General features: G+C 40.5%; 1 protein-coding gene across 5 annotated transcripts in view; it reads right to left on the reverse strand.

Annotated features, from left to right (window-relative positions):
* The window catches only part of LOC132392445 (G-protein coupled receptor 39-like), a 115,528-nt gene that overhangs the window by 52,042 nt on the left and 37,374 nt on the right, over positions 1-26,112 (reverse strand). Inside the window, exon 3 of one of the 5 annotated variants that reach the window (XM_059966301.1) lies at positions 19,830-22,191. The exons of the other annotated variants lie outside the window; for them this stretch is intronic. Within the exon in view, the coding sequence (XP_059822284.1) occupies positions 22,187-22,191 (5 nt within the window). The 3' untranslated portion in view covers positions 19,830-22,186. Of the gene's footprint in view, positions 1-19,829; positions 22,192-26,112 lie in introns of those variants that run through there. 5 annotated transcript variants of the gene reach the window in all.

The following is a 26,112-nucleotide window of genomic DNA, read 5'->3' on the forward strand; positions in this document are numbered from 1 at the left end:
AAAATCTGGAAAGTGAACCTAATTTGGTTCACTAATGTCCTTGAGGAAACAAAGTCAATGAATTGATTCTAAACTGCTTTCTGAAAAAACCTTGTGAGACATTCAGTTACAGGATCATTAGGAACGGGCGATAAATGTTGCAATGCAATGCCTGCAATTCACATTCTTTCCTCTGAACAAAATTAATGCTTATTTGATGTCTGGGAAGCTTTGTGAGTCATAGACTAGGCAATACCCGGTGAAAAGGTGAATCATTCACTACCTGATGCCCAGCCTTTCACCACCTTTCTGTATTTTGCTGCTGCAGTTCAGTTTCTGGTCAAAGTTGATGGTGCATGATTTACTTATGATTACTGTATTGAATCTCTGGAGGAAATCACTAAAGGCAAATGCTAGAGGCATGCAACATAAAGGCAGTTGGTTGCAGGAGAGGATGATAATCAGAACACAAAAGCTACCACAGCTGTAATCTGACAATGGTTGCCCTCCTCTTACCTGCATAAGGGCAGAGGATAAAGAGCAAGGCAGCAGACACAAGGACAATAGAGTGGAGGTCACAGGAGGCAGAGGAGCAGTTATGGGATTGTTTCAAGCCAATGTACTGGGCTCTGTTCAAGGATTGATCAGAGGAACACATGGTCACAGACATTATAAAGATCTCACAGATGGGTGTGTCCCACAAAATCACTTAGAAATTTCCCTAATCAGATGTCCTGGATGAACCAAGAGATCTATAATCTGCTGAGGGCTAGATCAGTGGCATTCAGGACTAGCAATCCGGAAAAGAACAAAAGATCCTGGTATGATCTCCATAAAGCCATCTCATGTGTGAACTGGTAATTCCAGACCACAGAACAATGCTCAACTGCTGTGGCAGATCTTGAATGTCATCATCTGCTACAAAACAAAACCAAGCAACATAAAAGACAATGAGATTTCAGCTCAATGTCTCTATTACTCAATTTGACTGACAGAACATGGGAGCACCTTCATGAACCCCCACTGTCCCCAACAACCTTGTGATTTCAGACTCTGAGGCTGACATGAGCGCATCCTTCAGGAGAGAAAACCAGAACAGTATCCAGCCTAGCTGGTGTACCTAGATGAGCAGTAAAGCCCTGTGCTAACCTCTCTAACCTCTCGCTTCAGCAGTTTGACATAACCGCCTGCTACAAACAGGCTTTAATCATATGGTGCCCAAGAAGAGCACACTAACTTGCCTCAATGATGATCACCCACTTGTACTTACATCCACTGTAAGGAAGTGCTTTGAGAAGTTAGTCATGAAGCATATCAGTTCTTGCTGATGAGTAACCTGGATCAATCCAATTTGCCTACTGTCACAACTGTTCAACAGCAGATGCCATTTCATTGGCTCTTCACTCAACCTGGGAATGCCTGGACAATGAAGATGAATACATCAGGACCATCTGTATTGACCATAGCTCAGTATTCAGGAGGCCCTGCCACAAGGAAGCAGCATCCATATTCAAGGATCTCCATCATCCAGGCCACATTCTCTTCTCGCTACAGCCATCAGGCAGGAGGTTCTGGAGCCTTGGGTCTGTCACTATCAAATTCACAAACAGTTATTACCAGGATCCTGAAACCAGAGGGGATAACTTCACTCACCTCAACAGTGAACTGGCTCACCAACCTACAGACACCCTTTCAAGGACTCTACAATGCATGTTCTCAATATTATTTACAAACTTTGTTACCACAATTTGCATGATCTGTCTTTTTTGCCCATTGTTTTTGTCAGCCTATGTATAGATTTTCATAAATTCTTTTGTATTTCTTTGTATTTCTGTAAAAGCTTGCAAGAAAATGAATTTGTGTATAGTATATGGTGACATACACGTACTTTAATAATAAATTTGTTCTGACTTTGGCTTTGACTTTGATTTTAACATGCTAATGATTTCAAGGGTAGAAACTTTTGTCTTTCCATTGGAATTCAGCTCATGATCCAACTTTTGATTGAGGTTGTAATAATGCAATTGCGTCTGGACCCAAATATTTCTGTTGGAACCCAAGCTGATTACTGGTAAATAGTGCTGATTGGGAACATTGCCCATCACTTTACTACAGACTGAGCATTGAATGAGGAGTGGTAATTAAGCAGAGTGAATTTATACTTGGGTAATTTTCTACATTGTCAAGTTATGTATCTGACCTTTTATGCTACTGTTTTATAAGCGAAATTAGAAAAATACAAAGCTGTAGCCTAGTTCAGAGATGGTATGGGTAGTCTGTTATTCCAAATATTGATGCAGGATTTGAGTAAATTCTCCCATGATAGTTTGGCCAATATTGTATGGTTTGTGTAATGTGCTCTTCAGGCTTATGTGGGGTGTCAGAGGTGTTGGGCTCCAAGGGTTTTAGAGTACCTGAACTGGTTAATTGTTATTTAACAAGAATCATTCATTGTTTAGAGTTCCTTGTGTTTTTCTCAAGTGACTTGCTCTTTGTAATATGGCCTCCAGGTGCTTTCTCCTTAATCTTCTGGTTTATTTTGATAGGCTTAGGGATTCAGTGTCACCTGGATTATTCAAGTGGATGCCCAATTAGTGCTAATCATGGGGTCCCAGTTTTGAAAATGATTCGTCTTGTGGTGTCACTTGGTTGAGCCACCATTGTCCAATTGGAATTTCTATGAATAAACTCTTGTTTCTGTCTCTATATGGGAGCCTGCCATTCATCCACACCTGGGTTCAGTCATTAGTCAGCAAACTCCAAGACAGTCTGAGAATCATAGAGCTATGTAGTGGATAAACAGGTCCCGTGGCTCATCCCTTCTGTGTTGATTGGCAAACTTATCTATATTAGTCCCCTTTTGGTCCATGTCATTTTGAACTGAGGATGCATTGTAGGTTCAGGTGATTGTAACATTTGCCATTGGAGTAAGACAATCCACACCAGGAATACATGAAAAGAGTTACAATTGAGCAAGAGACCAATCAGCAAGAGGGATCCATTAGAAAGGGAGAATAAAGTAATGCAAGTGCAAACAGAGTGGCCATTCTTGGAGGAGCTATTGCTTTGGAGTGTGCCAGTCCTTAGCTCATCAGACTTAGGCGAGATCAGGTTTGGGTGAGGTAGACTGTCTGGTAATTTACTCTGTCTCTGTTCTTATTTGTTCATTCCTCATCTATTCGTGCACAGGATAGTGAGAATGGCACTGGGCAATATTCTGTACTGTGTGTGGGCTATGTGAAGTCAGGGAACAGATAAACACATTGCACCAGGCATACCGAACTATAGGTCCTGAGAGAATGTACTAAGGAATTGAAGCTGCAGCTCGTTGACTTTCGACTCATATGGGAGCGTAAGGAGGTGATAGACAGGAGCTACTGGGAGGTAATTACCCCTAGTTTGCAGAAGAGGGGTAACTGGGTGACTGCCAGGAGAAAGAGAGGAAATGCACAGCCAGAGTGGAGTACACCTGTGGCCGTTGCCCTCAAAATTCCTCTCCATATAATTTTAGAAACTATCGATGGGGACCACCTACCAGGGGGAGGGGTACAGTGACCGGGTCTCTGGCACTGAGTCTGGTGCTGTGACTCGGAGAGCAGAGAGGTGAAGAGAACTGCATGTTGACTGGAGATTCTTTAATCAGAGGAACAAAGACAAGGTCCTGTGGGTATGCTAGAGACTCCAGGATGGAATGTTATCATAAGACCATAATTAATAGGAGCAGAAGTAGGTCATATGGCCCATTGTGTCTGCCCCGCCAATCAGTTGATGGGCTGATCCAATTCTTCCAGTCATCCCCACTTCCCTACCTTCACCACATACCCTTTGATGCCCTGCATAATCAAGAGCCTATCTATCTCTCCTTAAATGCACCCAATGACTTAGCCTCCACAGCTGCTCATGGCAACAAATTCCACAGATTTACCACCCTCTGACTAAAGTACTTTCTCTGCATCTCAGTTTTAAAAAGATGTCCTTCATTCCTGAAGTTGTGCCCTCTTGTCCTAGACTCCCCTATCACAGGAAATAACTTTGCCACATCTAATCTGTTCAGGCCTTTTAGCATTCACAATGTTTCTATGAGAAACCCCCTCATTCTCCTGAACTCCAGGGAATACAGCCTAAGAGCTGCCAGACATTCCTCTCTGTCCTGGAATCATTCTTGTAAATCTTCTCTGAATCCTCTCCAATGTCAATATATCCCTTCTAAAATAAGGAGCTCAAAACTGCACACAATACTCCAAGTGTGGTCTCACAAGTGCCTTATAGAGCCTGAACATCACATCGTAGCTCTTATATTCTATACCTCTAGAAATGAATGCGAACATTGCATTCACCTTCTTCACCACCACTCAACCTGGTGGTTAACCTTTAGGATATCCTACACAAGGATTCCCAAGTCCCTTTGCATCTCTGCATTTTGATTTCTCTCCATCTAAATAATAGTCTGCCTGTTTATTTCTTTCACCGTGCATGACCATACTCTTTCCAACACTGTATTTCATTTACCATTTCTTTGCCCATTCCCCTAAGCTATCTAAGTGTTTCTGCAAGCTCTCTGATTCCTCAACACTACCCTCTCCTCCACTATCTTTGTATCATCTTTGTATCTATAGCCCCAACTCCATTAATCCCATAGTCCAAATCATTGGCACACATTGTTAAAAGCAGTGGTCCCAACACTGACCCCTGTGGACATCCACTGGTAACATGTAGCCAGCCAGAATAGGATCCCTTTATCCCCACCCTCTGTTTTCTGCCGACCAGCCAATGCTCCACTCATGCTAGTAACTTCCCTGTAATTCCATGGGATCTTGCTAAGCAGTTTCAAGTGCAGCACCTTGTCAAAGGCCTTCTGAAAATTCAAGTGCACCATGTCTATTGCATCTTCTTTGTTTATCCTGCTTGTAATTTCCTTAAAAAATTGCAGTAGGTTAGTCAGACAGGATTTTCCTTTTAGGAAGCCCTGTTGGCTTTGGCCTATCTTGTCATGTGTCTCCAGGTACTCCGTAATCTCATCCCTAACGATCAATTCCAACAACTTCCCGCCACTGATGTCATGTTAACAGGTCTATAGTTTCCTTTCTGCTGCCTCCCACCTTTCTTAAGTATCAGGGTAACATTTGCAATTTTCTGGTAGAATGCAATGATCGATTCTTGAAAGATCATTGTTAATGCATCCACAATCTCTCCAGCCACTACCTTCAGAACCCCAGGTTGCATTCCATCAGGTCCAGGAGAGTTATCCATCCACAGACCATTAAGCTCCTTAAGCCCATTCTCAATTGTAATTTTCACTGGACATATTTCACTTCCCTAACACTCTTGAATGTCCGGTATATTGCGGATGTCTTTTACTGTGAAGACCGATGCAAAATATGCATTCAGTTCCTCTGTCATCTCTGCATCTCTCATTATAATATCTCCAGCGACATTTTGTATTAATCCTATATCTACCCTCAATTCTCTTTTACCCTTTATATACTTAAAACAATTTTTTAGTATCTTCTTTGATATTAATCGCCAGCTTCCTTTTAAAATTCATCTTTTTTTTCCTAATGACCTTCTTAGCTTCCTTCTGCAAGTTTTTAAAACCTTCCCAATCCTCTATCTTCCCACTAGCTTTGGCTTCCTTGTATGCCCTCTCTTTTGCTTTTACTTTGGCTCTGACTTCACTTGTCAGCTACAGTAGTGTCCTTCTTGCATTTGCAAATTTCTTCTTAGTTGTAATATATCTGTCTTGCACTTCCCTCATTTTTTGCATAAGCTCCAGCCATTGCTGCAAATTTGGCCATTTCCCTCTCATCGCATTTCAATTTCCTTTATTCCACTGAAAAACTGACACATTGGATTTTAGTTTCTCCTTCTCAAAATTCAAAGTGAACTCAATCATACTGTGATCACTGTTCTCGCAGGGCTCCTTAACATTAAGCTCTCTTATCACCTCTGGATCATTGCACAGCACCCAATCCAGTACAGCCAATCCCCTAGTGGGCTCAACAACAAGCTGTTCTAAAAAGCCATCCCTTAGACATTCTACAAATTCTCTCTCTTGAGGTCCAGTACTGACCTGGTTTTCCCAGTCCATTTTCATGTGAAGATCCCCAACGATTATCATGACATTGCCCTTCTGACACGCCTTGTCTATCTCCTGCTGTAACTTGTAATCCATACCCCAGCTGCTGTTTGGAGGCCTGTATACAACTGCAGTTAGGGTCCTCTTACTCTTGCCATTTCTTAACTCAACCCATAAAGACTCTACACCTTCTGATCCTATGTCATCCCTTCTAATGATTTAATATTATTTCTTATACATAGGGCTACACCACCCCCTCTGCCTACTAACCTATCTTTCAGATACACCATATATCCTTGGTTCTTCAGCTCCCAATGGCAGCCATCCTTTAGCCAAGTTTTGAGATGGCCACAACGTCATACTTGCCAATCTGCAGCTGAATTTCAAGATCATCCATTTTATTTCTTTTGCTGCATGCATTCAAATAGAACACTTTCAGTCCAGTAGCTGTTGGTTTCATTTTTAACTGCACCGCGCCTCTATTACCCTGTAAATCATTCCACAGGCTGTGATTATGCCTCATCTCCTGCCTGTCCTTTTTATCATCTCTGATGATAAATCTTTGATTTATTTCTGTTTTTCTCTTCCTTAGCCCTATCACTCTTCTTCCAATCCCCTGCCAATTAGTTTAAATCCTCCCTAACAGCTCTATTAAACCTGCCTGCTGGGATATTGGACCCCTTTGGGTTCAGGTGTAACCGGTCCATTTTGTACAGGTCGTATGTCCCCCAGTAGAGGCCCAATGATACAGAAATCTGAAGCCCTGCCCTCTACAACAGTCTCTCAGCTATACATTAACATGCCTGATCATGCTATTCTTGTGCTTGTTAGCACATGGCACAGGCAACAGTCCTGAGATTACTACCCTGGAGGTCCTGCTTTTCAGCTTCCTACCCAACTCCCTGCATTCTCTCTTCAGGACCTCCTCCCTTTTTCTACCTATGTCATTGGTAGCAATGTGTACCTAGATTTCTGGTTGTTCACCCTCTCCCTTCAGAATACTCTGCTCCCGATCCAAGACATCCCATACCCTGGCATCAGGGAGGCAACACACCATGCAGGTATCTATCAGGCTGACAGAACCTCCTCTCTGTTCCCCTCACTATGGAATCCCCTATGACTACCGCATTCCTCATCTTCTTCTCTCCCTTCTGCACCATGGAACCAGGCTCAGTGCCAGAGATTTGATTGCATGGTAGTCCTCTGTCAGGTCACCCCCCCCCTCAACAGCATCTAAAATAACGATTAATGAGGGGGTTGGCCACAGGGGTTCTCTTTGCTATCTGAGCTCTATCCCTGGCTTCCCTGACAGTCACGAAAAGCTGTTTCGGATCAGGTCTCGATGGCAAGGGTGAGTAGCTGGAAGTCTTGGTACATATTGGCTTACCCTCTCAACCCCAGGTCAATAGATGTTAGCCTGTCTCCATTCCTCCTATAGTCCAAAAGCAGCTCCTTTGTTTTTGCGACATTGAGGGAGAGGTTGATTTCTTGACACCACTATGTCAGAGAGATGACTTCTTCCCTATAGGCTGCCCTGTTATTATTTGAGATTAGGCCAATCGGTGTAGTATCGTCAGTAAATTTAATCAGCAGATAGGAGCTGTGTGGGTGGGGGTGATGCTGTCATGGGTATACAGAGAGTAAAGGAGGGGGCTTAGTACACAGCCCTGAGGGGCTCCTGTGTTGAGAATTAGTGAGACAGAGGTGAGGGAGCCCACTCTTACCACCTGCCAGCAATCTGAAGTCCAGGAACCAGCTATACAAGGCAAGGTGAAGGCCGAGGTCTCAAGCCTAGAGGGAATTATGGTGCTGAAAGCTGAACTGAAGTCCAATAACAGCATTCTCACATAAGCATCCTCCTCCTCCAGATGTGTAACGACGATGTGTAGAGCTGTGGCTATTGTGTCATCTCGAATGGTTGTGTTGGTGGGTGAATTGTAGGGGGTCCAGTTTGGGTGGTAGCAAGCTGCAGATGTAGTCTTTGACCAGCCTCTCAAAGCATTTGCTTATTATTGAGGTGAGTGCGACAGGATGCCAGTCATTCAGACATGTTACCTTGGTCTTTATAGGTACAGGAGCAGTGGTGGGTGTTTTGAAGCAGGAGGACACTCTACACTGGGAGAGGGAGAGATTAAAAATGTCTGTAAACACACCCGCCCGTTGTGCTGCGCACATCCTGAGTACTCGACCTGGGATGCCGTCTGGTCTTGCAGCCTTGTGACTGTCCACTCGGTGGAAACACCTGCGTACTTCAGCTGCAGGTCACATCAGTGGCTCAGTGTTGGCGACATTGAATCGAGCATATTAAAAGATTTAGCTCATCTAGGAGAGAGGCAGTAATGTCGGAAACTCCACTGCAATTAGCATTGAAGCACTGATGGTGTGCAGATCTTGCCATAAGCTGCATGTGTTGTTGGTAGAGAGTTCAGTGTGGATCTTGTCCCTGTATTGTCAGAGTATTATGAGTAATTTTGTGCTGCTTATCTGAGAACGGACATGCTAAAACTGGAGAGAATTCAAAAATGAATCCAGATTGAATGACTTGTCATATGAAGACCATATGATGGCTCTGAACCTGTATTCACTGGAATTTAGAAGAATGAGGAATGGTTTCATTGAAAGGTATCGAATGGTGAAAGGTCTTAGCAGAGTGGATGTGGAGAGGATGTTTCTTATGGTGGGAGTGTCCAATACCAGAGGACAGAGCTACAGAACAGAGCAGCATCTTTAGAACAGAGATGAGAAAGAATTTCTTTAGCCAGAGAGTGGTGAATCTATGGAATTTATCACCACAGGCAGGTTTTGGAGGCCAAGTCTTTATGAATACTTAAGGCAGAGATTGATAGATTTGTGATTGGTCAGAGCATGAAGGGATACAGGGAGAAGGCAAGAAATTAGAGCTGAGAAGAAAATTGGATCAGCCATGATGAATGGGTGAAGCAGACTCGGTGGGCCAAATGGCCTAATTCTGTTCCTCTGTCTTACGGATTTATGGTCTTTGTGCTACTGTTCTCACCCAGATTCCAAGGAACTATACCTTCTTCAGTCAACGTCCTCATTTGAATAGCAGTTCTGTAAAACGCATGTTCATGAGTTCACAGCCAGGTTACTCCATTTTACTTATTTAGAGAGATAAGCGTGAAATAGACCCTTCTGGCCCGTTGAGCCGCTCCACCCAGCGCTACTCTTGTTTAACTTTAGCCTAATCACTGGACAATTCGTAACCTACCAATCGGTACAATCGGACTGTCGGACGGAACTGGAGAACCTGGAGGAAATCCATTCAGTCATGGAGATAGCATACAAAGTCCTTACAGACAGTGGTGGGAATTTAAACTGGCTCACCTGTACTGTAAAGCACTGTGATAGTGACTACCTCAATGAGAATTCACTGGCTGCAAAGTCTGATGCAGCAGCCTGACAAAGTGATATAATGCATGGTTTCTGCTGTAACCTACACTGCTGCTTCTACTGTAAAGCAAGTCATATAAACATTTCAATTATGATTACATGAAACTGATTAATATTTGACAGTGTGTGTGTTGGGAAAGATTAAAGATAGGCCCCTGAAGGACAGAATAAATTGCAATTGCTCTCTATATGTCACTGGGTAATTATTTACACAGTAAATCCAATAAATTATAGAAACAACATAATATTAATCACTTGGTATTGAAATTCATTTTTAAAAATCATGATGTATGAAGCATGTTTATTATTTATTCATTGAAAAATGAAATATATATATTTATTTTGGATATCCTGAACATAATTAATTAATTAAAACACTCAAAATGGGGGAGGAACTCAGCAGGTGAGTCAGCACCTATGGAAATAGTTTAACAGTTGACATTTTGGGCTGAGACCCTTCGTCAAGACTGGACTGATCAAGAGTAAATGTTGATTGTTTATTCTTTTCCACAGATGCTACCTGATCTGCTGAGTTCCTCCAGTATTTTATGTGTGTTGCTCTGGATCTTCAGCATCTGCAGATTTTCTCTTGTTTGTAATTAATTAATTAATTATCTGCTCTGCTGCTGGCGTTTAGGGGAACAATGAAGATCCCCTATCTCCTTCTGTCCTTGGCCACATAGAAGATTTTTTCATTACTGTTTCTGTAACAGTTTTGTTTGACCAGTCAGGGTTGTAGCCCTGAGCTGAACCCCTGAACATGGAGGACTGGTTTACCACTCTTAGTCTGTCCTCTACCCTTTGATCTGTTTGGCATGGTGACACTAGCAAGACCCCTGACTCCAGCCAACACAGCTCTCTGGGTCATTGAGGCAAGCAAGCCTCCAAACCATGACAAAGTTGTGGTGCTCACGGACCATGGAGGTAAACATATTCAGTTAGATTTGTTGTTTGTCTAATTCAAATTAATATTGCGAGTCTGTTCAATTTGCTGCATAGATTCACAAGGCCAATATCTGATTTTGAATTTTATGTTATTCTGGATGTCCTCCTCTCTCAAAGCTGGGGGGGGGGGGGTTCTTTCTATGTATAGGTTCTGTTTTTGTTTACATTAAGCTGGCAAATTTCAAGACATTAAACAAACATCATCTGGTTGGCACGGGGAGGATTGGGTAGGGTGTTGCTTATGGGAAAGGAGGTGTGGGTATTTTTCTTGTGGGAGAGTAGTACATGGAATCTCATAGAGTTTACATCATAGAAACAAACTATTCAATTCAATGCTTTCATGCCTCAGTGTTTTTGCTCTCCTGTCATCTGATCACTTTCTACTCCAGGATCAGGAAAACTGTTGGAGATTATTTATATTGCAGGTTCAGGATGTCATTCACCTTGGCTACGACATCAACATGGTTCCCTCCTTTTGGGAAGATATTTACAAAGTATCCATTAAGAAATGTGTCAACATTGAAGTATCACTCTCCGATACTCTAACATCTTCATTATTCTCGCAGCCCCTTCTATCTTCCACCTTACCCAGGAATAATCAGAATTGCATAGTAATTAATTTTGTAAATAGTGATTTGCACTTAGCTTTTTGGTCTGGGGGGTGCTGAAGGAGTCGTGGGAAGGTAGGTGGTAAAGTGGAGCATTGTGAGGTCAGGTAAAGATTATTCTTGAGAGGAGGGGTGAAGATACATCACTACCAAAGGAGGTGTAAGGAGATCCTTCCCTGTGCTAGCCTGCAGACAAGGTGTAGCACCTGCTTACCTCCCAATCCACACCCAATCAGGGTGATGTGAAGCCAAGGCAGCAGGATGATCAAATGAGCAGGAGCTGGCGTACGTCACAAGTCCTGGTTAGGGTCAGGCACACAATCTCTGATGAGTATTGATAATGGTTGGGTCACCCAGCTTGTAAAGACACTGCCCAGAAGCCAATGGCAAAATTTGCAAGAACAATCATGGTCATGGAAAGATCGTGATTGCCCATGTCATACGACATGGCACATGATGATGATGCTGAATGATTATTCTAATGACAGATACTTCCAAGGAATTCCTGCCACTTTCCACATTCTGCCCCTAAATTTTAACCTCCTTGGTCTATGCAGATTTCTGCATCTGTATTATTGATCAGCATATTATTATTGAAATTCATACAGTCCAGAGAACATGCAGCATGATTGCAATGGCAGTCAGAACACTTTGTGGAGCATGTGCATCATTTTCAGAATCAAATCAAACACTGTTATTAACAAACTATACAATTCTTCCCAGGTGATCTCTGAAATGAGTACCTTCTGTGACTAATGCTATTTCTTCTCTGAGCCCTGCATTTTAAATAGGATTACATGGATGGTTATAATTTTTAATAGTTTTGACATTTTGGTCACAAGGTCTATCTTATTTTTTGCTGAGTGAACACATCAGTCATGTTTAAAAATTAACCACCTGGGATACTAAGGCTTGTCCAGTTTGATCAGTTGGTGCCTGTTATAAATACATGAAGTTCCACAAATTTATCAAATTCACAGCAGATGAGCCTACAATCAGGGGGTGGAGTTTCAAGATGGCGACGTAAGCATCTGCCTTTTAGGCGCTCTTTACTTTTTCAACTATAATCACCCTTTAATCAAATCTTTTCGAACCTAATCATATGAGTTGATACTTTTGATTAACTCTTTTTTTCTAAAACAATATTTGATTTAATCTTGTCAAACTTAAAATGGCTACAAGCAAGAAACTGTCTAAGGATCCTTTATCCATCAACGCTATTTCTCATCTTCTGGACGCTAAACTTGCAACTCTGGAAAGCAGGCTAGAAAGTAAATTGGAAAGTAAGCTGGCAAGTTTGGAAAATAAGCTTACCACGAAAATATCTGAACTCGAAGGAGTTGTTAGATCGCTTGATACTAAGCTTCAATCGCAGGCATCAGAAATTCAGCGGCATGAAGATAAGATCACGACTCTTGAAAAATTAATTTGCGAAAAAGTATGTACAATTGAAGCGCTGGAGAAGAAGGTACACTCGACTGTTAAAACATTAGATCAGTAAAGATGTCGTTTCTTCTTCCCATAAGACTTTACTTTCTGTAAACATTTATCTGTTTGCCTGCACTTGGAAATGGGACGAATGTTTTGGATTTTTTTAGTCTTTTTTTTATTATATGTTGTAGTGTCTATTAAATCTTTTTTTAAATCCTATTTTGATAACTTTTTTTTCTATTAATTTTTTTTAATAGATCATTGAACTTACATTTATATTTTATAATATGGCTTTTTCAAAATGTCGTTTCTTCTTCCCATAAGCCTTTGCTTTTGAAACGTCATTTTTCTTGTATTTGAGCATGGAATTTTTTTAAAGGTATATTACACTTTCAAATTTTAATGTTTATGCCTTTTTTATTAATGATCGTTTATTTTATTATATTATTTTTTTTCATTCTGATTGATATACATTTTCTCTTTGAAACCCTATATTTAAATCTGGGTGTTATATAGTTTTCTTTTAATCTTTTCATGGAGCTGCCATCTTGAAATGGTGTTAATATTAGTGTTAGTTTATGCGCCTGCCGCTTGGCTTTCTTTCGAGGGTTGGGGGGAGGGGGTAGGGATCTTTTTTCATGCTTTTGCTTTTTATTTTTTTGCTTTTAGTTTATGGGCCGACTTTAAATTATTAATATTGTTGAAGTGTCATGTTCTCCGGTTGCTCCTGTACCATTTTTCCTTCTTCCTGAATTATGGGTTATGTGCTTTTTTCAACCTTTCATGGTATATACAATTAATATTAGCATGATGGATAAGTCTATTAATTTTATTTCTTGGAATACTAATGGTTTAAATCATCCAATTAAACATAAAAAATATTTAAAGTATTCCATAGACTAAATGCTAATATTATCTTTGTACAGGAGACCCATATTAGGAGGGAGGATAATCAATGCTTTTTTAGGTTCTGGAAGGATCAACAATTTTATTCGAATTGTACTGCTAAAATTAGGGGTGTGTCTATTTTTATAGACCCCTCAATCTCGTTTATACATCATGAAATTATATCTGATCCACAGGGCAGATTTTTGTTGATTACTGGTTCACTTTTTAACCGAAAAGTGGTTCTAGTTAATATTTACGCTCCAAATTTTGACTGCCCTGAATTTTTTAAACGTTTATTTACTACCCTTCCTAATCTAAATGAATATATGTTGATAATGGGTGGAGATTTCAATTGCTGTTTGAATCCTTTGATGGATAGATCTAAACCTATTCGAACTCTTCCGAATAGATCAGCTTTACTTATTAACTCCTTTATGGTCGATTCGGGAATTACTGAAATATGGCGGTTTTTGGACCCTAAAGATAAAGAATTTTCATTTTTTTCACATGTATATCATAGTTATTCTAGAATTGATTATTTTCTTATTGATCATCATTTATTAGCAGATGTTATTGACTGTAAATATGATTCTATTGCTATTTCGGATCATGCACCTTTGAAGTTATCTATCAAGATTTCGGACTCTTTCATTAATACTAGATCTTGGAGACTCAATGCTACTCTGTTTCAAGATCCAGAATTTATTACCTTCATAAAACAGCAAATTGACTTATTTTTTTCAACAAACTATACTGAAGAGATTGACAGAGGAATACTTTGGGACTCTTTTAAGGCTTTTATTCGTGGACAAATTATCTCATATTCTGCTGGTAAAAGAAAACAAAGTTATTTAGATATAGCTTTATTGGTGGATAAAATTAAAGAAATTGATAAGATTTATTCCGTTACTCCTACCAAGGAACTTTATAAGAAGAGAGTTGAACTGCAAATGGAACATAGCTTAATTTTCAATCTTGAGAATCAATTGAGAATCAATTAATTAGGACCAGGGCTCAATTTTATATCCATAGTGATCGAACTGGTAAATTGTTAGCTAACCAATTAAAAGCTATTTTGACTAAGCGACAAATTATTAAAATTTGTAAACAAGATGGTAGTCTGACTACGGATCATAAAGAAATTAATAATACCTTCCAAGATTTTTATAACTCTTTATATCAATCAGAATTTGATGGTGATCTGTATGATGGATAATTTTTTTTAACAATTTGAATATTCCCAAATTGACAGATGAAGATTGAAGTTTATTTGATGCTCCTATTTCTATGGCTGAGGTAGGAGAGGCTATTTCATCGATGAATTCAGGGAAAGCTCCTGGCCCTGATGGTTATATTATAGAATTTTTAAAAACTTTTTCTTCTTTGCTTTCCCCTTGGTTATGTGAAATCTTTAATGATGCATTTACTAAGAAGAGACTACCCCAGTCCTTTTATGAAGCTACTATCTCTTTAATTCTTAAAAAAGATAAAGATCCTACTTTATGTGCATCTTATCGCCCTATATCATTATTAAATGTAGACTCTAAGATTCTTACAAAAATTTTAGCTATTAGGTTAGAAAAGGTACTATCACAGATTATTTCAGATCAAACTGGTTTCATTAGGAACCGATACTCCTTTTTTAATGTTAGAAAATTAATTAATATAATTTACACTTCCTCACCCACAACCCCAGAATGTGTTATTTCATTAGATGCTGAAAAAGCTTTTGATAGAGTTGAATGGACATACTTATTTAATGCCTTGAAGAATTTTAATTTTAGTTCTAATTTTATATCATGGATTAAATTAATATATTATAAACCTGTTGCTTCTGTTCTTACGAATAATTATAGATCCTCTTTTTTTCAATTATCTCGTGGTACGAGACAAGGTTGTCCCTTAAGTCCTTTATTATTTAATATTGCATTAGAACCTTTAGCCATTGCTATTCGTGAATCCCCTAATATTTCTGGTATTACCCGTAATGAGAAATTATACAAGTTATCGCTCTATGCTGATGACTTGTTGTTATATATTTCTGATCCTGATAATTCTATTCCCGTTATTCTATCCTTGTTGGCTCAATTTGGTAGTTTTTCTGGTTACAAATTAAATTTGGATAAGAGTGAACTCTTCCCTTTAAATGTACAAACTTTACTGAATGACAGGATACCATTTAAAATTGTTACCGATAATTTTATTTATTTAGGTATAAAAATTACCAAGAAATATAAAGATTTATTCAGATTGAATTTTTTACCTATGCTTCATCAAATTCAACAACTTACTACTAGATGGTCTCCTTTATCCTTATCATTGGTTGGTCGGATCAATGCTGTTAAAATGATGATTTTACCGAAATTTTTATATTTATTTCAAGCCTTACCAATTTTTATTCCTAAGTCTTTTTTTGATAGCATTGATTCAAAAATTTCCTCATTTGTGTGGCAAAATAAAAACCCCAGATTAAGTAAAAGACAGTTACAGAAATCTAAAAAAGATGGTGGTTTAGCTTTACCCAATTTTAGATTTCACTATTGGGCGAATAATATTCGGAATTTATTATACTGGAAATTAGATTTAGATTTACCATTGTGCCCACAGTGGGTAAATTTAGAATGTAATGCTACACAAGGATATTCTTTATTTTCTGTTCTTGGCTCTTCTCTCCCTGTTGACTTAGCTAAGCTTAATAAACAGATATCTAACCCTATTGTCAAACATACATTACAAATTTGGTTTCAATTTCATAAATTTTTTACTCTAAAAAACTTTGTTCTTGATAGCCCTATCTTACTTAATTTTTTCTTTAAACCCTCTTTAACAGATCAAGCTTTTAGTATATGGAAAAGGAAAGGTATAATATGTTTTCGCGATCTTTTTTCTGAAGGTAGTTTGATGTCTTTTGATCAACTTTCTAACAAATTTAAATTACCTAAATCTAATTTTTTTAGATATTTACAAATTAGAAACTTTTTATATAAAGTTTTACCATCCTTCCCTAATTCAACTTTGATAGATTTTTCAGATATGATTTTTACTTTAAATCCCTGTCAGAAGAGATTAGTGGCTCTTATTTATAATATGATTATGAAGATAGAACCAGAGATATCAGGTAGAATTAAACAGGAATGGGAAAAAGAACTTCAATACAATATTTCAACGGAAAAATGGGAAAAAATTTTACAAATGGTTAATTCGTCTTCTATATGTGCTAAACATGCTTTAATACAATTTAAGGTTGTACATAGAGCTCATATGTCTAAAGATAAGCTTGCTCTGTTTTATTCTCATATTAATCCTCAATGTGACAGATGTCATTTAGATGTGGCTTCATTGACCCACATGTTTTGGTCATGTCCTACTTTACATAATTATTGGAAGGACATATTTGCTACCATTTCCTCAATTTGGAGTATTGATTTACAACCTCATTTTATCACTGCAATTTTTGGTATTCCAAATGAAGATGATAGTCGATTCTCTCCTCCAATTAGACGAATGATTGCCTTTGTAACATTAATGGCCAGGAGATCTATATTACAAAATTGGAAAGAAGTAAATCCTCCTACCACATTTCAATGGTTTTCTCAAAATATTTCTTGCTTAAGTTTAGAAAAAATTAGAAGTACTATTTTTGATTCATCAATTAAATTTGAAGAAACTTGGGGACCGTTCATTCGACACTTTCACATGAATTAATTTGACTTCTTCTAGACCTTTACTCTTATTATTCTTGTTCTGGTATGGAGTTCCGGAGTTTTTTGACACTATCATATACTTATAAACTATTATTATTGCCCATGTTAGTTTAGGTTTAGTTTTTTTTTTATTATTTCTTTAAATATACATTTTTTCTTATATTTTACATTTTTTTCTTTTTCTTTTGATGATTATTTTTACTCTTTTCATGTATAATCCATATAGATTAGATTGATATTGTATGATCCTTTTTTGCTGATAGTTAATAAGATATTGTTATCTTATCAATTCAATTTTAAATCTATTGTATTCATAACATATGTAATATAATATTATGTTTTTTTTTAAATTAATAAAAAGTTTGAAAAAGAAAGAAAGAGCCTACAATCCTTACATGAGTAATAATTTTAAATCACTATAATGAATTCAGAACGCATTCACACGGGAAAGTTACATGGGATGCCAGGTAGCGTGATAACACAATTCTATTACAACTTGGGACGTCAGAGTTCAGAGTTCAATTCTGGCGCCATCTGTAAGGAGCTTGAACGTATTACCAGAGACCACGTGGGTTCCATTCATGTGCTCCAGTTTCCTCCCACACTCAAAAGACATACTGGTTAGTAGGTTAATTGGCCCTCTTAATAGGCTGACATTAATAGACGGGGTTCTGGGCGGTGTAACTCATCAGGGCGGAAAGGCCTGGTCCACACTGTATCTCTAAATAAAGAAAACGGACCATCTGCTGGTTCAATGTTGCCTGTTGGAATCAGGATAGAGAGGCAGCACTGGTTTATGTAAAGACAGGATGGGCATTCAATGTAAAGTTAGCGAAAGATGGGTGTCTGTTTACTTTGTAACAAGTGCCCGGATACAGTGAAAAATTTCAAGTATATATTGAAGATAGTATCAATTACTAGAAACTGATAATGTGCTTGAAAATTCAAAGATAGGGTTGACAAACCTCTGAATGATTAAATTGCAAACTGTCTTCAAAAAAGAAGGACCATAGTGTCATTCAGAAGGAAGTGTGAAATAATGTCCTCATGTTAAACAGGAGCTAATGAAGAAACTGCAGAGATTCTGACTACAAAACTGTAGAAGTTCTGACTAGAGAGCTGTAGAGAATCTGATTAAAAATCAGCAGACACTTTGACTACAAAAATATAGGGAATCTGGATACAAAACTGAAGATTTTTGAATACAAACTGTAGACATTCTTACTCAGAAATGTAGAGACTCTGACTACAGAACTGGAAAGGTTGTGAAAACAACACTGTTAAGGTTCTAAATATAAAACGGTAGAGGCCCTGACTGCAAATCTGGAGAGTTCCGATGACACAACTGTAGAAATTCTGACTACAAAGCTGTAGAGGTTCTGAAAACAGATCTATAGCTGTTCTGACTACAAATATGCAGTTTTCAGACTACAAAACTGCAGAGAATCTGACAACACAATTGCAGAGGTTCTGAGGACCTAACCTTGTCCCAACATATCGATGCAGTTATCAAGAAGAGAAGGTTTGAAGAGATTTGGGATGTCAGCAAAAACACTCATAAACCTCTATCAATGTACTGTGGGGAGCATTGTGACAGGCTGCATCACTGTCTGCTATGGGGGCGCTACTGTACAGGACCAAAAGAAGCTGCAGAGGGTTCTAAATTTAGTCAGCTCCATCTTGCTACTCATCTACAAGAAGTGGTGGCTCAGAAAGGCAGTGTCCATTATTAAAGACCCCCATCACCCAGGGCATGCCCTTTTCTCACTGTTACCATCAGGTAAGAGGTACAGAAGCCTGAAGACACACACATAGTGATTCAGAAACAGTTTCTTCCCTTCTGCCATCTGATTCATAAATGGACATTCAACCCGTGAACACTACCTCACTTTTTTAATATGTATTTCAAAAAGGAGCTGGATAGATATCTGATGGATAGGGGAATCAAGGGATATGGGTACAAGGCAGGGACTGGGTATTGATAGTGAATGATCAGCCATGATCTCAGAATGGCGGTGCAGACTCGAGGGGCCGAATGGTGTACTTCTGCACCTACTGTCTATTGTCTATTGTATTATTTCTGTAGAGGTTCTGACTATAAACCTCTAGTCATTCTGACTACAAAACTGTAGAGACTATGACTACAAAACTTCTGAGACACTGACTACTAAGTTATAAAGACTCTGACTACAAAACAGTAGAGACATTGTCTACAAAACTGTAGACATTCTGACTACAAACCTGTAGAGACTCTGACCACAATGATGTAGAGACTCTGTCTATAAAACTGTAGACATTCTGACTACAAACCTGTAGAGACTCTGACCACAATGATGTAGAGACTCTGTCTATAAAACTGTAGACATTCCGACTACAAACCTGTAGAGACTCTGACCACAATGATGTGGAGACTCTGTCTATAAAACTGTAGAGACTCTGACCACAATGATGTGGAGACTCTGAGAAGAAAACTGTTGAGATGGTGACTGCAAACATGTACAGTTTCTAACTACAAATCTGTAGAGGTTCTAACAATAAACCTTTAGTCATTCTGACTACAAAACTGTAGAGCCTCTGTCTACAAAACTGTAAGGAATCTGACTACAAAATTTTAGAGTTTCTGACTATAGAACTGTAGAGACTCTGACTCCAGACCTGTTGAGACTCTGACTACAAAACTGTAGAGACTGACTAGAAAACTTTAAATGTTTTGTCTACATTTTTTTTCATTCTTTGTGGGCTGTAAGAATGTTGCCAGATGATTGGACTGTGAAATTCTTGGTTAGTTTACAAAGGGAGGATGGGGAAACCAAATTTCATGTTCCATTTAGTTTATTTTCAGTGGTAGACAAGTCAATGGAATCCATTCTAAGTGATGGTATCAACCTTAACTTCGCAAGTCATAGGTTAATCAGGAACAGTCAGAGAAGGCAGTGACTCAGCAGATATCATTGGTAAGGTAATGAGGAAGACAAATAACATTTAATGCCATTGATGCAGTCCACGTGGATATGATCCAAGTTGTCTGACTTCGCAAATTGCTAGCAGGTCATAAAAGTAAAAATCCTTGGTATCCTAGTCAGGACTGGAACAACGCACCCATGAGGGATAAGTGGTTTGTTTATGTTTATAAGGAGTAGGGTGAATAACACCCTTGGATCCATTTCCCTTGGGACAGGGTCAGAAAGCAGAGAAATTGCCTTTTGGATATTAAAGAGATCCAAGAATATGGACAGAGTGGGGGAAGAGTGGGTTTGAGGGTGAAGACTCACCATAAACTCATTAAAATAGCACCACAGTAGCGTGGCAGTTAGGGCAATGCTGTTACATCACAGGGTGTTCTGGAGTCTGAAGTTCAATCCCAGATTCCTCTGTAAGGAGTCTCTGTGGTTGGCAAAATGTTGGAATCGATAATTAAGGAAACAGTAACAGGGCATTTGGATAAACATAGCTTAATAGGATAAAGTCAGCATGGCTTTACAAAAGGGAAGTCATGTTTGACAAATTTGTTGGAGTTCTTTGAGGTCATAACATATAGGGTAGATAAAGGGGAACCAGTGGATGTGGTGTATTTGGACTTCCAAAAGGTATTTGACAAGGTGCCACACCAAAGATTATTACTTAAAGTAAAAAATCATGGGATTGGGGATAATATTCTGGCATGGGTGGAGGATTGGCTTTCTAACAGAAAACAGAGATTTGGGATAAATGGTTTATTCTCAGACTGGCAGTTGGTGACTAGTGGTGTTCCGCAGGGGTCGGTGTTGGAACCCCAACTCTTTACAATCTATATTAATGATTTGGACTAAGTGCAACATATCGAAGTTTGCTGATGACACAAAGATGGGAGGGAGTGTAATGAGTGTGGAGGACATTGAAACCCTGGAGGGGGACATAGATAGGCTGAGTGATTGGGCAGACATTTGGCAGATGAAATATAATACTGACAAGTGTGAGGTCTTGCACTTTGGCAGGAAAAATAATAGAGCAAGTTATTATCTAAATGGAGAGAAACTGGAAAGTGCTTCTGTGCAAAGGGATCTGGGGGTCCTGGTGCAGAAAACACAAAAAGTTAGTATGCAAGTGCAGCAGGTGGTCAAGAAGGCCAATGGAATGCTGGCTTTTATTGCTAGGGGGATGGAGTATAAGAACAGGGAGGTCTTACTGCAGTTGTACCGGGTATTGGTGAGACCACACCTGGAGTACTGCGTGCAGTTCTGGTGTTCATATTTAAGAAAGGACATACTGGCTCTCGAGGCAGTGCAGAGAAGGTTCACTTGGTTAATTCCGGGGATGGGTGGGTTGATGTATGATGAGAGGTTGAGTAGATTGGGACTCTACTCATTGGAGTTCCGAAGAATGAGAGGTGATCTTATTGAAACATATAAGATTGTGAAGGGGCTTGATCGGGTGGATGCGGGGAGAATGTTCCTAATGATGGGTGAAACTAGGACTGGGGGCATAGTCTTAAAATAAGGGGATGCCATTCCAGGACTGAGATGAGGAGAAATTTCTTCACTCAGAGGGTAGTGGGGCTGTGGAATTTACTGCCCCAGAGAGCTGTGGAAGCTACTACACTCAATAAATTCAAAATGGAGATAGACATTTTCCTGGATAAAAATGGCATTAGGGGATACGGTGAGCGAGCAGGTAAGTGGACATGAGGCTAGGTTTAGATCAGCCATGTGATCTCCTGGACCAGTTTTCGATAGCTTGGATGGGTCGGAGAGGAATTTTCCAGATTTTTTCTCCTCAATTGGCAAATCGTTTTCTTTTTCCCCGGGTGATCACATGGGTTTGGGCAGGATGAATAATAAAATAAAATAGGCGGCATGGTGCCCTGTTGGTTGGCACTGTTGCCTTGTGGGATTCAGTGAAAACTAGAGTTAAGATTGGATCAGCCATGATCTTGTTGAATGGCAGAGCAGGCTTGAGGGGCCGATTGGCCTACTCCAGCTCCTATCTCTTATGTTCTTATGTTCTTATGTACACATTCTCCCTGTGGAATGCGTGGGTCTTCATGTTTCCTTCCACAGTCCAAAGGTATCCTGGGTAGGTTAGTTGGTCATTGTAAATTGTCCAGTGTTTAGGTTAGGGTTAATGTGTTTGTTGGGGGCCAGCTTGAAGGACCGGAAGAACCCATTTCATCCTGTAACACAAAATAAATGGGTGTGGGTGAAGTTAAGATGGCGCCAAGTGGCTGCTTCTTCGAGCTTATCTGTGGAAACAGTTTAAATTCCTCTCTTTAATGTCACTTTTTTCCCTTTTCAAGGTGGTGGGAATTCTATCAAGGTCCTGATCTGCAGGTGGCACTCAAACTATATTTTTTAAAAAACATCAGATGAGTTCTTATTCCTGCAGCTCACTGGCCAGCGTTTTCTGACATTCTCCAAGTGCAGCTTGGAAGGTGGTGCCTCCAGAATGTGGCTGTCTGCATGACTGGGGCGCCATGGGAGATGGAATGTCAGGATTTCACTGTGGCGGATGTATGGAAAAGTGATGCAGCAGACTGGAATATCAGAACTGTGACTGTCAGTCTCCTCTTTCGCTGTGAAAATGGGTGATATCACTTTATGTCTGTCGGGTAAACAATAGTTTTGTTGACTGCAGATCATGTTCGCTCTTTGGGTACTTTGCTGCTGTGTGGTGGGTGGTGGCTGGTGGGTGGTGGGTATGGATGGTGGGTGGTTGGTGTGGGTGGTGGGTATGGATGGTGGGTGGTCAGTGTGGATGGTGGGTGGTCGGTGTGGGTGGTGGGTGGTGGATGGTGGGTGGTCGGCGTGGGTGGTGGATTGTGGGTGGTGATGATGGGTAGTAGGTGGTGGATGGTGGGTGGTGGTTGGTGGGTGGTGGGTGTGGATGGTGGGTGGTGGATGGTGGGTGGTCGGTGTGGATGGTGGATGGTGGTGGGTAGTGGGTGGTGGATGGTGGGTGGTGGTTGGTGGGTGATGGGTGTTGGGTGGTGGGTGGTGTTTGGTGGGTGGTCTGTGTGGGTGGTGGATTGTGGGTGGTGATGATGGGTAGTAGGTGGTGGTTGGTGGGTGGTGGGTGGTGGTTGGTGGGTGGTGGGTGGTGGGTGTGGATGGTGGGTGGTCAGTGTAGATGGTGGGTGGTGGATGGTGGTTGGTGGGTGGTCGGTGTGGGTGGTGATGGTGGGTAGTAGGTGGTGGATGGTGGGTGGTGGTTGGTGAGTGATGGGTGTTGGGTGGTGGGTGGTGTTTGGTGGGTGGTGGGTGTGAATGGTGGGTGGTCGGTGTGGATGGTGGATAGTGGGTAGTGGGTGATGGGCGGTGGGTGGTGGGGTTGGGGGTTGGATGGTGGGTGGTGGATGGTGGGTGGTCAATGTAGATGGTGGGGTAGTGGGTGGTGGGTGGTGGGTAGTGGGTGATACATGGTGGCTGGTGGGTGGTGGGTAATGGGTGGTGGTTAATGGGTGATGGGTGATGGGTGGTGTGTGGTGGGTGGTCAGTGTGGATGGTGGGGTAGTGGGTGGTGGATGGTGGGTAGTGGGGGTGATGGGTGATGGATGGCGGGTGGTGGTTAGTGGGTGATGGGTGGTGGGTGGTGGGGGAGGGGGGTGGTTGGTGGTTGGCGGGTGATGGGTGGTGGGTGGTGGGGGTGGGGGGTGGATGGTGGGTGATGGGTGGTGGGTGGTGGATGGTGGGTGATGGGTGACAGGTGATGGATGGTGGGTGGTGGGGGTGGGGGGTGGTTGGTGGGTGATGGGTGGTGGGTGGTGGGGGAGGGGGTGGATGATGGGTGGTGGACGCTGACACTTTTTACTGAAAAGGGTGGGGGAAAGGGGAGGTTGATACATTATTGGTTTCTGTCACTTGTGCAGGCTAGGGGCAAGAGGGGGCTTTGTGGTTCTAGCATTTTTCAGTTTGTTGTTTTGGATATCTCTGAAGGCAAGTATTTCAGGCTGTCTACTGTGTACATTCTCTGATAATAACCAGAACCATTGCACCTTTTCACCAGTAAATAAATGCAGGAAGCAGACCTGAATGACAGAATGGATTCTTCCTGCTCCAACTTTTCCTTTTCTAATGTTGTTGAAGTGGAGTGTGATCCTCTGGTTAATAAAGCAGAAAATGTTAACTGTTTCTTTTTCTGTACTGTCTATATTACTGATTTAAAGTTACTGGAAGTAACTAAAACATTCTTCTATAGTTTGACTGTGGAACTGTAGTCAATTATTTTGGAAAATAACTCATTATGTTCAATATTTTTCAGAAGTTCCTCGAGCTCAAAAAATTTGACTTATGCTGCGATACATTTATCAAATGAAGTTTGCAGATAAGCACAATCCTGAGGAACTCTCAGCAATGGGTAATTCATCTGGAGCTCAGGACTGGATATTTCACTGGAGCCTGCTTCTTCTCCAATGGAAACTTTATTTCTGCTCAGATTTACTCACTTTGTACTGAGCATCCTGCAATATTTCTCAGCAGTGAACATAAAACCACTGTGAGCAAATAACCGGATGTGATGGGAAATGGAATAAATCGAAAAGAGACAAGAGTATTTATGCAAGATCACAAGAGGAAAATTTAAATCAAAGATGATAGGAAGGGGCACAAAATGAATGAAAATTTGCCTCAAAAAGTAAAGCTGGAGTAAGTAAAAGATATAACATGTCAAAGCCCGTTTTCTGAATGCATGAAGCAATTACAGATTTTGATAACTTTGAGGTTTGGTATTTTATATTCTGTGTTTTTTTTGCCATTTACATGGTTTGTTCTTTTTTTGTGCATTGGGGATTTGATGATTTTCACTGAAAGGATTCCATAGAGTTAGTTTTGTGGCTGTCTGTGGGGAAGATGAATCTTATGGTTGTATATTGCATCCGTACTTTGATAATAAATATACTTTGAATCTTTGAATAAGTTGATAGCACAAATAATAATGTATGTATGATGTCTGATTTAATGCCGATTATGGAATTGTGGTTGATTCCATGAATTACCAATGGAGGATATTACAAATGTCCCAAGCCAGGTCCTGGTGACCTGCATCCAAGGATTTTATAAGAAACAGCTGACATTAGACAATAGACAAGAGGCCACAGTTTAAGATCAGCCATTCAGCCCTTTGAGCCAGCACTGCCATTCACTGTGATCATGGCTGATCATCCACAATCCACATGGCTGTTCCTGCCTTCTCCCCATATCCCTTGACTCCACTCTCTTTAAGAGCTCTATCTAACTTTCTTGAAAGCATCCAGAGAATTGGCCTCCACTGCCTTCTGAGGCAGAGAATTCCATAGATCCACAACTCTCTGGGTCAAAAAGTTTTTCCTGAACTCTGTTCTAAATGGCCTACCCCTTATTCTTAAACTGTGGCCTCTGGTTCTGGACTCCCCCAACATCGGGAACATGTTTCCTGCCTCTAGCATGTCCATTTCCTCAATAATCTTATATGTTTCAATCAGATCCCCTCTCATCCTTCTAAATTCCAGTGTATAGAAGCCCAGTCGCTCCAATCTTTCAACATATGGCAGTCCCGCCATTCCGGGAATTAACCTCGTGAACCTACGCTGCACTCCCTCAATAGCAAGAATGTCCTTCCTCAAATGTGGAGCCCAAAACTGAACACAATACTCCAGGTGGGGTCTCACCAGGGCCCTGTACAGGTGCAGAAGGACCTCTTAGCTCCTATACTCAACTCCCCTTGTTATGAAGGCCAACATGCTATTAGCTTTCTTCACTGCCTGTTGTACCTGTGTGCTTACTTTCAGTGACTGATGAACAAGGACACATAGATCTCGTGGTACTTCCCCTTTTCCTAACTTGAGACCATTCAGATAGTAATCTGTCTTCCTGTTCTTGCTACCAAAGTGGATAACCTCATGTTTATTCGCATTAAACTGCATCAGCCATGCATCTGCCCACTCACCCAACCAGTCCAAGTCACCCTGCATTCTCCTAACATCCTCCTCATATTTCACACTGCCACCCAGCATTGTGTCATCTGCAAATTTGCTAATGTTACTTTTAATCCATTCCTCTAAGTCATTAATGTATATTGTAAATAGCTACCGTTCCAGCACCAAGCCTTGCGATACCCACTA

This window comes from Hypanus sabinus, chromosome 4 (genome assembly GCF_030144855.1).
Source record: "Hypanus sabinus isolate sHypSab1 chromosome 4, sHypSab1.hap1, whole genome shotgun sequence".
Taxonomy (NCBI): Eukaryota; Metazoa; Chordata; class Chondrichthyes; order Myliobatiformes; family Dasyatidae; genus Hypanus; species Hypanus sabinus.